This window comes from Dermacentor albipictus, chromosome 1 (genome assembly GCF_038994185.2).
Source record: "Dermacentor albipictus isolate Rhodes 1998 colony chromosome 1, USDA_Dalb.pri_finalv2, whole genome shotgun sequence".
Taxonomy (NCBI): domain Eukaryota; kingdom Metazoa; phylum Arthropoda; class Arachnida; order Ixodida; family Ixodidae; genus Dermacentor; species Dermacentor albipictus.
In genome coordinates, this window is record NC_091821.1 from 155,151,805 (window position 1) to 155,163,589 (window position 11,785).

An 11,785-nucleotide genomic window follows, 5' to 3' on the forward strand; every position below is an offset into this window, starting at 1 on the left:
TCAAGCGGACATGCATCGTTTGATCTCTCGTGGAATCACCCTTGTGTCGAACAGCACTGAGAGGCGAACCCTACTACATCCTGCTACATTTGAGGGAAATAAGAGAAATCGGTGCCCACCCTGTCTCAGAAAGGTTGCTCGGGCTATCGAAAATGGAACCAAGTCCTCAAGCACCATTTCTCCACACCATCGATTAAAAGTGGCATGGCGTGGACCAGCAGTTGCGTTAGCTCTGAAGTGGACCGGGTGAGCCTCTCTAATTAAGCGTGCATCATACTGCTGTTTCTTGTATGGGCAGTGGTCTCTTTTCAGTACCTTCCACCTGCCATATGCGGGTTGCTTGACAAAGGGACAGTGTCGCTTTTGAGATGACAGCGAGCAATTGTGCTGGCACCAACCTAGACCTTGCACTCTATGACAAATGTAAAATGGTGATCGAAGTTTTGGACACTGTATGGTGTCTCGCTCGATTTTTCGGACATAACGCGCACAATGTCATAGACATGGTGGCCATCAACAATTTTTCCGCGGTTAAATTTGTTGCCTATCCTGCACTTTTGTTGGCAAGGTAATTTCACGGCGTTAAGAATGACATACTGGCACTACTAAGATTTTGGCCAACTCTGCACCAAACAGCAACTTTCGCCATTGGGTATGGACAAAGTCCCGCTGGTTAGCGTAGCTGCTTCACACAGCCATGACAAAAATAGGCTGCCAGTCAACATGGTGGCAGCCGATAGGTCAACGCGGCAAGGTGGCCTCCAATATGTTTGGACGAGTAAACCACTTCTGTGATTGGGCGTGACATGACAGGCTAGACTGGTGGCCGGGAGCTGAGATTGGGTTCATGGGCGACACACCAGCAACTAGCACAAACGCTTTCGCAATGTTTGTTTTTGCACCGACTGGACAGACTAGAGAATGCTTGCGTGTAGGCAGAAAGCTCCAAACTGAATTCGGGCATCACAGCCTTTTGTGACAGCGTTGCACAGTCAAAGGTCACGCGCATATACCTGCATAATCGTATGATACATTTTCTGGCCGCTAGATCCCATGTGAACAAGCAAAGGAGCAAGGCATGCATGATCGAGAGCAGTAGGTGTCCGCCGCAGCAGGTTCTCCACAGTACTTGCCCGCCCATGTCAAATGAAAATGCCAGCAGGCACTCGGTTTCCTCTTGTGGCTCCAGCAGATCTTGCAGGTCTTAGCGTGTTGCTTTTACAGCTATCTCTACCAACTTTATTGCGATGGGCATCTTCAACACTGTTGGAAGTGTACTACACACTTTTAATAGGCAATAACCCAAATGCACCACTGCTCCCTGCTGCAGGGGCCGAGAAGTGAGTGTCACATTTCGTTCTGGCAGCATTGTATTCCAGTGTCCCTCACCAGCTCAATATTGTTTTGGTTTCTTGTAGCCACTACACAATAGAAAAATGACAAAGCACATTGCCCAACATGCCGGTGTCTCGTGCTGCAATTATTTTAGCTGTGCGTGCTTCCTGGTAACTTCCTGCCGAAATGCTTTGTCTGAAGAAGCTGCTGACCCAGGCCGAACTCAAGGAGTGTAAACCTGAGCTTGTTGAAGCCGTAAAAACGAGGTTCTACTGTATACATTAGCCCGAATAAGACCAAAATGACACTTCACCAAGACAAATGATTCAAATCGCATGTAACCAGAGACAGGGAGCCCAAAGGATCCCCAATATGTATTTTGTAGCATATTTTAAAGTCGCATAGCTCAAAAGTGCTGCTAGTCTTAGGACTTCTGTAAGCAGGCATGACTTCACTATTGCTCTGCTTCAAGTTTGCAATTGCGACATGTGGCCTAAAGTTAGTCAATAAGACGTCAATTAGCATATCTTTTGTAATTAGTGAAATGATCATTGAAAAAAAATTTGCTGTTATGTCCAGTTAGCCACATAACCTTTCTGCAAAAATGTGAGGGGCCTAGATATGATAGTTATTACTTTGGCACATAAGAAAGAACACCTTAGCTGCGGTTTAAACACAAGTAAGATAAAACGCATTAGTTATTTGTTGGATCGCTGTACCTGCATGATATTACAAATAAAATTTCCTTCTTTTTGTGTTCGAATATCAAGTGCACTCACTGTCTTGCAGAGTTGCATTGCTGTATGGCATTGTGCCTGTCTCCTGCTTGAAAATGTTGTTCTGTGTATTGGATGCAAGATTGAGAATTCTGTCCTAATGCATACTCATTGGCCAACCTACAATGTTATGCTACTGTAGTTTGTGTGAAGATTGCACCTCCATAAGGACATAACTTGTGTGTGCTCCAGTCGGTCATTGAAGTAAGCTTGAAGTGGCATGGGACCAGTTACTCTGTAGTTCAAGTTTGTCAATCCTTTACTAGCAGTTTATTATGCATCAGTGCAACAAATATGAGTAACAGTATTATGTTTGCAACAGCCCTTTTAAGATGAATGTAAGAGCATTTTTTATTCACTATGTTTGTGCAGGATCATGACGCTCACGGACCAGAATTTCATAAGCATATGGAACGTATTAACAAAGCAAGTGGAGCACATATAACGGTGAGCCAGTTTGTGAGCCTCTCATTAAAGATTTTCGACTCTTAGCAATAAGATACAATTTCATAATGCATTGTAACAGCTTTTGCACCTCCACTTTGATCTAGCACTAGCTGCGCAGAGCCACATTTTACAGATACCCTCAAGGATACCACATATTCCTAGTTTTGGGATGGCTAAATTTTGTAATGAACATACAGTCTACACTTTAAGTCGCTAGCATTATATTACTAGTCTCTTCTGATACAATAACGTCAGTCCAGAATTGGAGGAGTTAACAGAGACTGTAGAAAGAGACACAATATTGTCTAAAGTGCTGGTGTTTGTAACAACCTCTTGTAGCAGAAATGCTGCCAAAATGTATTCACCTATTTTGTGTTGGCTCCTTTCTGACCAGGTGTACCACAACTTCCATGGGGAAGTGGCAAGCTATCGTAATCACTGGTGGCGCTGTAATGGCCCCTGCCAGCATCGAAGGCCCTACTTTGGTATCGTGAAGCGAGCCATGAACCGGCCACCATCTGACAAGGACCTATGGTGGGCTGACCACCAGCGCACCTGCGGTGGCACCTTTATAAAGATACGTGAGCCTGAGCCGAAAGCTCCAAAGGCCAAGAGAAAAGACGGTGTTTTACCTGACAGAAATGGTTAGCAAGTCATACATTTTGTTCCGTTTTGATGGATGGTTGAACCCCTCAGTGACATGGTGTCCCATTGCCGAGTGTCAGGTCATTTGCTTGGCCCATGGTTGCAGTGGATTTAGATGGCAAAAAAAAAGGGGGGGGGGGGGTGCATGTGGGCTGTCCTTCACTATGGCCTGATAGCCCATGGCCCTTGTTTTAGCTTTGACATAAATACATTATAAAATAGTTACTGAACTGTTCCTTCATGCCTATACTCTGTTTCAGAAGTCCCTCACAGCAGAACCAAAGCTATGAGGCTGCAAGTGAAGATTATTGCACAGCGAGATGTGGTGCTATAGTTCCGAAACCGTTCATCTGTGGTCTTGTCGGCAGCTGCTTATGTGGAAGCTTCTCTGCAGGTTGCAGCTGCACTGTTTTGTGTGATCTTGCTTCTCTTCTTAATTAAGTATTTATTGAAGCTCTCCGATACTGAAAATAGAGTTCTACACTTATCTGAGTGACAATGTGCAAAGGACAGAAGAAATAAATACAACACTTTGTATAGACATTAATTGTCATTTAAAAGGTACAAAAACTTAATTGCTTTGACACTGGCTAAATTCATATGTGTAGTCGGCACAGCCACAGCACCATAGAGGCCTCCCCCCTTGGTAGTGCTTTGTCCCCTGCGTAAATGGTGCCTGTAGACTTGCCTGTGCTGTATTGTTCCAAGTGGCTCTTGTACATGGAAGGAATGAAGTAGCTGACATTGAACGTGGTTGGGTTGGTGCAGAAGGAGTGCGGTAAAGGTGGAAGCACAAACTGTAATCAAGAGAATGGTACCACTTGCAAATGTCAGTGAGTGCATTCTGTACAAGTGGATGTTACAAGAGGGATCGAGAGATGGGGCCACCATCTCGTGTGATGTTGTATACTGGCCAAGTGCTTTTGAATGCTGCACTTCCTCAGTCTCCTCAATATGTCAAAGTATCTTGAAGACGCACGCCTTTTCTGTGTCGGAGCAAATTATTTGCTGCTGCTATCACTACAGCTGATCTTGCTATGCAGCTGCACAGTGTTCATAGATGCTGCCATCACTTGCGCTGCAGTGGTTGCTGCTAGCACACAAGACATGGAAGGACATATTTAAGGTGTGTTCACCCTCCTAATTGTTGGAGGGCATTCGTAGCTTCCACCAGACTGAGAGGAACTTCTGAAACAGGGTATAGTCACTGATTAATGATTGTTGACAAATCTGAGTGTCATCCGAGCGTCACTGACACAAAAATTTTGTGTAGGTTTTTTTTACTTGATTAGATAGCTGCTGATTTCATACTTTGATTGTATGCTGCCAGAATTCTTCGTACATGCAGCAAATCATTAATTATGCCCGTTACCAGTCAAGAACATGTACCAAAAGCAGTGCGGCTCCTTGGCAGAAGAGGTATTGATGAGCATGCTTTTTACATCACAAAATTTGGAGGTATCACAAATCACTGATGCCCAAGTCAGTCAGTCTAGCGGGTCAAGTGCAGTGATCGCAAGCCACACGATGGCTGTGCTGCCAAGAGCTGGGTGTGCCACATCAGCTATTCGTTCTTTTTTATTCTAGATTAGTCTGCATTTGACACAGGTCCTGTAGTTGGATACAACTTAAGTCTGCAGTGAAACCCTGCCCAAGGCCTCATAACCGCCAGTCACTGTTACTCTGCGAGGCTGCAAATACTAGTTAGTGCTTCAAACTTCCCTGTTACCTAAATAAGGCAGTAACCACAAAAATGAATTTATAAGCGCGTAATTTTATAAGTTTTCACTCGCCTATCATAGCGGAACGGTGAAAGCCTAATTCTTTATTGAACTGAACTAAAACGGCAGCTATTTATTGTCAAGTTTCACTTCAGTTGGCAGTGAAGTCTCATGAGTAAAACAAGCTCAGCAGTGAACTGAACTGTACCACGGACTTTTGAAGAGTGAAATGCTCAGACTCCATACACTTTGTCCCTGTCTGTTGCACACCTCATCGCTTCCGCCGATGAAAAGACTGCAGATGCTCCGGAGGTATCAAGTACTGCGCCATTTTGAAAAGGTAGTATGACGATGATTTTGTTTGCTTCTGTGATTGGCCGGCGGAGTAACACAACCCGGTGCGGTCCATGTGCCTTGGTTGCCAACTGCTGTTTTTTTTTTTTTTAAGTTGTATCCTAATATAGCTGTCGCACCTCTCGAGAACATGCAGCACCCTTCTCAGCTTGTATCTCCGATTATCCCGCCATATAAAGCACTTGGCAAGACTGTCACTGCAACTTTCGACCACTGCACCAACCCACGCATCAGTGATATCGCATGACCATAAACCCCTATTTTCCTGACGTGTTGGGTGTTTTGGTCAACATTCCTGCAGCATCACTGAGGCCTTGTACCGTCATTGCGAAGTTGGCAGCTACCGAATTAGTCAAACAAAAGAAATAAACAATTTTGTGTTAGTACTCCTTAAGTAAATAGTCATAATTTGTGTACACAGGTCTCTTGAACATATCTTTGCATCCTTTGTGCAGCAGCAAAGAAATCCAAGATGGCAGACGGCACAGACATCAGGACTCTATTCGTACCACAGCACAGCGTCAAGGCAACTGCAACTTCTGTACCTGCTACACATGTTCACCAAGGTGCACGTCCCAAGCTGTCAGAACCGCACGTCTCAAGCTTTCCTGGCACCGTGAAAAGGCTACCTAGCAATGTGCACACCCTATCTCAACCAGTAGTCGAGTCCCAATCAAACCACCTGGTTGCCTTCAGTGGCAGAGGCCACATGCTAGGTAGTCATTCCTCCACATCTCAGATTCCAAAAAGGGGCAATTTCGCCTCAAAAGATAGAAGTTTATTACCAGTATCCAGCTGTGTTTTGGGAACACCCATGAGGGAGATACAGTATAGCCAGGTGGATAAATCAATAACTGATGGTTCTACAAAGTCAAGTTCTAGCCATTTAGGGAACAGAGATGGAGCTGACATAGAAGTCAAGATGACAACACCAAAGTTGTCTCGTTCAACTCAGCCAACACTGAAAGAGCTTTTAGGTAAGAAAACATCCCCTACAAAACGAACCAATAGAAGGATGAGTGCTGCCAAGATGAAATTCATAAGAGAACTACTCAGTTCCGACAGTGAATCTGATGATGAATGCACGATAATCAATGAGGACAATACCTTGACAGGGCAAGAAACATGCTCTGGAAAGATGACTGAATTGAGCATGTCAACATCACCATTACACACTCCACTGAACACAAGTGCCACCTCGAATGTAAGCACTCGCAGGGAGTCAAGATTAGTTGAATGCCCTGTCTGTGGCAGCTTCATGGAGGAGCAACACATCAATCGCCATTTAGATGTGTGCCTCATTCACGATCACTAATTAATTTACATGCATATTTTAGAAAAGCTGGAGCGTTCTAGTTTTGCAGCCTAATTGCATAGTGCTGTCTCGCATTACGTGTTTATTGATTAGATGAACCAGATGGGTCTTAGGTTGTCCACTGTTCTTAAATAAGTTGTGTCAAAGAGCACACATTCTAGTGGACACAAGTATCAGTGGCAGTCATATAAACTGGTTATTTTATCGGCAAGAGCTCTATGGAAGAGCTGCTTGTATAGTGCTATATGATTTTATATTTTTATGCTGAGCAGCTAAGCCTGCTGGATTTTAAATTGTGCATTGTACTGGCAGTCGTATAAAACTGGTTGTCTGTGAGAGCTTCATGGAAGAACTAGATAAGAGTTGTCATCTATGTATGTGCCTTATTTAAGATCATGATAGACTTGTGTGCAGATTAAAGACAATGGAGCATCTTGGTATCGCCGCACAAATGTGTATTTTGGCCAACGTAGTTGTCTTTAGGTAGACTGACCGGCTACTGCTGTTGGCAAGTTCTGTGTCAAAGAGCAAATTAAAACATAATTTCCATGCGAGTGTCTTTTTTGTTCATAGTCGAGTGTGTGATGTAGATTTTTGTGTGTGGTGAAGTGAACCACACTGTAAATGAGTCCATAGTTTACGTACTGTCCTTTACAAAAACTGAAAATCTTCCACTATTGTCTGTGGGACTACCTGGCAGTTGCCACAGGCATGGCTGTGATGAATAGTGTGTGGATACTTTTCTTGTGCAATAGAGCTGGCCGTGAATAAAACTGGCTTCTTATATCAACCTTCATGAAGCGAGCTTGTTAGTTGTCAGAAACTGATTAGATGGCAAAGATTAGTTCATCCTTGTACCTGCCATCCAAATCTTTTTTTCCCAAGAAAGAATAAGTTGTTTACTATTTGAAAAGTCACATATGGTAAAGTACAAATGTTACCAGATTAATATATACAACAGTTGTCATGTTTTAATGCATTGAAAATTCTCTGACATAAAATTTCATGGCACTGTATATTTCTTATTTGTAAGAGATCATTGTGAGCTGCCTAGCGAAAGCAGGAGAGAAGTGAGGGGGAGGGGTCTTAAATGCAACAATTAAAGGGGCAACAAGCATTTGTTTGCTGAAGGCAGGCAGGTGCTGAATACACTGCTTAAGCACATCAGGTTGTGTTAAGTGAAAAGGAAACGTATTTATAATTAATAATGTTAATAAATCTTTACCACTTGCTCAGACAAGTAGGGCATTTAATATGTGTTATGGAAGGGAAGAACTTCGGGGAGAGATTGGGTTCAACCCATGTTTGATTAAACTTGTTTGAGGTGCAAATATCTGGAATTATCAGGTTTTACCAAAAAATGAGACTCTACACATGAACTGGCTTGGGTCGCCTTGTAGGGCTGTGTTCTCTACAACTATTCTCGGGGAAAATTTTCTACTCATTTTAAATGCCTGAGCCAGCGTTAATGTTTGTGCTTTTTGTGCTGGCATGCTTTTTCTGTGTTTGTTTTTGAGGGCACTAATGAAAAGAACAGCAGATTCCTCACTACAGCAAGGCATCACGGCAGAGGTTAGGTTGCACAAGAGTGAAATTGCTGCTCAGTGTAATCAGTTGAAAAAGCCCTTGCTGCATTGCCATGATACTCTGCCATTACTTTTTTGCACTCATAGCTGTAAGTTAGTGAGCTGTCTTAGTCCAGTTGTCTCTGGGAGACCGTAAAGGGGCTACACCTATATGTTGGAAAGCTCAACAGTTGTTAAACAAGAGAAGTCTTTGGAGCTAAAGTTGGCTCCAGAGAGATCCCTTGTTTGACCATTATTGATCACTCCATCCCATGAATGTTTCTCAATTGGATGTTGGGAAGCTGCCACTTGCTGTGGGTCAGCAGCTATGGCACTTCACTGCAGAGCACACAGTGGGTTCAAGTTCTAACCACAGTGGTTGCCTTTTGACAAGAAAAATGCAGGAACACGTGTGCCAACAACCTAGTAGCGAGAACTGGAGCGGCCCATGTATGCTCTTGGTGTGTAGTCGTAGCTACTTGCATATATGCATGAATAGCTTCAACTTGTCTTTCATGGTGTTTTTCTAAGGTATAATGCAAAAAGTAGACTTTTTCATCTGTCTGATGAAATTTAATGGAAGTATAACCCACAAACAGTGCATTTCATAACATTCAAAGAAGCAATATTTAATCAGGGCAAAAGTTGGTTTTACTGAATCTATATCAAAAGGAAACAGCTTTTTTAGAATATGGGAGAGAAAATGAGTGATAGTCAGTGGTTTGATATTTCTTGGTAAAGATGTGGACTAAAATCATGGGCATGTTGACAAGTTTGGCTCTTTTCTGAAGGGAGCAGTACAGCATTGATGACCCCAAATTGCCCTCAGTAACAAGAGGATTAAGTGAATGGGCGACGCGCAGCTGGATATTTATGTTCACAAAAATCATTCCGCTTCAGACAGTAGGTCTTCCTTGCTCAAATTTAACACAAACTGTGCGAGGGATTACAAGACTGTACTTTTTTGCAAAACATAGTAGGCATGGCCAGTAATGGCAATTATAGTTCCTTCTGCAATTGCACTCGTCAAATGCATGAACCACATAAAAATGTTGCTTCCAAGATTTTAATGAAATAATACCAGGCCTAAGAAAATCACAACTGTTGCAAATTATTTCAAGCAAAACGTTTTCTCTGTAACCGTCTCCAGCAGTATGAAGTACGCAGTTCTTTGCGTCGTCAACTATTAAGAGTAGGCAAGAAGGTATGCTCACATTGGATAGGCGACTTTGCTAAAAGGTTCAAGGCCACTGTGAAGGTAAGAGTTGCTGTGGGGCGCGGCTGCCAATCTCTAGATAGAGTTACAGTATATGCTACCACAGGTAGCATATACTGTAACGCTATCTTTAGCTACAGCTCTGGAGCATACAGAAAAGTTTCGTAACTTTTTGCAATGGCCAGAGCAAACGTCAAATGAAAATACATTAGACATGCCAGAAGAAAACAACATGCTCAACAGTGACTGCGCTCGATGCACATCCCGGGCTTCAACCTTTCAGCTTCGCTTTCGATGCGCTATCGTTGGTAGATATCTACACACAAAACAGCCCCTCATCGCCACAGTTCCTTGGAATATTATTCCAAGCAACGCTAACATCGGACACGGTGAACATGGCGGAACATGTTATGTGCGATGATATTCAAAACAAATGTCAGTCAGCGCAACAAACTTATCTGACAGTTGGTAAAAGCCAGGTTAAGGCCCGTGATGGAAACGCACAGGCGTTTTATTCACTCAGACACGCACGAGACTGGGTGAGAGGTGCTAGAATATGGTGAGCAGTGCAAATACTCCGTACACAAGGGCGCAGGGGTAGAGGACGAGCGGTTGCTGATGCACCATGCTCAGCGCTGTAACGAACAGCTTGGACGCAGACAGCGCGCACCAAACGACGACTGCGAGCGCGACGGCGGTACCCAGGCTGCCTTTCAGCGAGAACAGGATAGACAAGCCCGACAGTAGAACCATGGGGAGCAAGCAGTAGCCAAGCACACTGACAGTGCAGCCGACCGAAATGCCGGATGCACTCATCAAGTTCAGCAGCGAGTACATGGCCAAGCATCCGAGCACACCTATTCCATAGATGTAGCCGAAGTGCACCTTGCCCGTGAGTAGCAGGAATCCTCCAAACGCCAGACAAAAGACTAAAGGTCCTGCCAGATCAGACTCTTGCAGTATGGCCGCGTCTGGGTCCTTCATAGGGTTCAGCACTGCTACCGTCTTCTGCAGTATGTGGTCAAAGTTAATGCCCAGCTCTTCTAGCAAAGGCGGTTCATTTTCGAAGTCGTCATCCGTTCCGTAGGGGCCCAAGCTGGAATCTGGCGTCAAGATGCTACCGGTGTATGGCGACCCTGATCCCACGTAGCTCGATGGGTCGCCGTAGCCTGCGTTCACTCCCCCGCCGGGTGCTGTGTAATCGAAGGTCGCAAACTGCTGCTGAGCTCCGAAGTCATGTTGGGAACCTGTGTCGTAAACGTAGCCTTGCTGAACTGGCGGTGGGTTATTCCAGTCATAATAATAATCCTGGTTTTGACCATAATTTGACATGATGCCCGCTGCGCGTACATTGACTAGCGGACAGCGTTGACAGCGTCACACTACGGAAGCGGAAGTGGCGGAAGCGCATAATAACCACCCTCCAAACCAGTAGTGTCGGTAGCGTATCTGTACTGACATGACATTTCCGACTTGTCTTTTTATTTCTCATTGAATGAAGGCATAAACATTGTAAAAGAAAGACAATCGTCAGAGTGCTCTAGATAATTATTATAATACTTGCTCTTACGAATCAGTTTCGGTTCTTCTGCTCATTGCGGCATAGCAATGTGGTATTTTGACATACTTTGGCCAGCTTCGCGTTGACCTTCTAGCATAACCACGAATCCAGAAAATAAAAGAATTATTTTTATGATTCGAATTGTGCTTTCACCGTTGAGTGTCCGTGAGTATATGAATTTGAAGTATTAAACATCCGTTGTGCCGAACAAGCTTGTTCACATTTACCTGCAGGTAGCACGCAATTTAAATGTCATTCTATGGCAGACATATACAGGACGTTGAGGTGGTCTGGGAGACGTCACCATTCTTTACTCGCGTACGGAAACACGGGGAAGGTGGGAGATGGAAATTAAAGACGATGAGCAAAACGAGAACAAAGTAAAAGCGGGAGCCGACGTTTCGACAAGTGGACTGGTCTTTTCCAAGCGACATGAGTCCACTTGTCGAAACACGTTGGCTCCCGCTTTTACCTTGTTCTCGTTTTGCTCATCGTCTTTACTTGCGTAGGTTTGACATAAGCTTATTTTGACAAATTGAAACTTAGAAATGCGACGCCACTAAGCGTTTGAAAAACCGGCCGGTTTTCTTTCTGTTTTTGGAATGTATCATGTAACCGCGCAAACAACAAGGGACAAAGAAGGAAACACACAAGACAGGCGCGGATTGTTACTTTCTAGTTCAATGGGCCCTGTTCTTCCTTCCTTTCTATGTGTGAATTCGTGATGTGTGTTTCCTCTGTCCCTTGTTGTTTGCGCGGTTACATGATGCATTCCAATATCGACCACCAACTAGCCCGCCTATCCCTGTTAAATATGTTTCTTTCTGTTCTCGGTGATCTCAGCCACGCA

The 11,785-nt window shown here is 44.1% G+C and overlaps 2 protein-coding genes across 3 annotated transcripts in view; one reads left to right on the top strand and one right to left on the bottom strand.

Moving 5' to 3' along the window:
- The window catches only part of mh (maternal haploid), a 35,255-nt gene extending 27,866 nt beyond the window's left edge, over window positions 1–7,389 (top strand). The window contains exons 5-7 of one of the 2 annotated variants that reach the window (XM_070527946.1): window positions 2,484–2,558; window positions 2,953–3,202; window positions 5,737–7,389. In XM_070527946.1, coding sequence (XP_070384047.1) covers window positions 2,484–2,558; window positions 2,953–3,202; window positions 5,737–6,593 — 1,182 coding nt within the window. In that variant the 3' untranslated portion in view covers window positions 6,594–7,389. Of the gene's footprint in view, window positions 1–2,483; window positions 2,559–2,952; window positions 3,203–5,733 lie in introns of both variants that reach the window. The other variant, XM_070527937.1, reaches the window with a different exon arrangement.
- Window positions 7,390–9,208: 1,819 nt separating this feature from the next.
- Window positions 9,209–10,777, bottom strand: Yip1d1 (Yip1 domain-containing 1). The gene has a single exon (XM_070527977.1). It carries the CDS (start codon window positions 10,704–10,706, stop codon window positions 9,924–9,926), a length of 783 nt encoding a protein of 260 aa, XP_070384078.1. The 5' UTR covers window positions 10,707–10,777; the 3' UTR covers window positions 9,209–9,923.
- Window positions 10,778–11,785: the final 1,008 nt, after the last annotated feature.

Coding starts and splice junctions, on each gene's coding strand:
- Yip1d1 (XM_070527977.1), bottom strand. CDS start 10,706: ATGTCAAATTATGGTCAAAACCAGGATTATTATTATGACTGGAATAAC.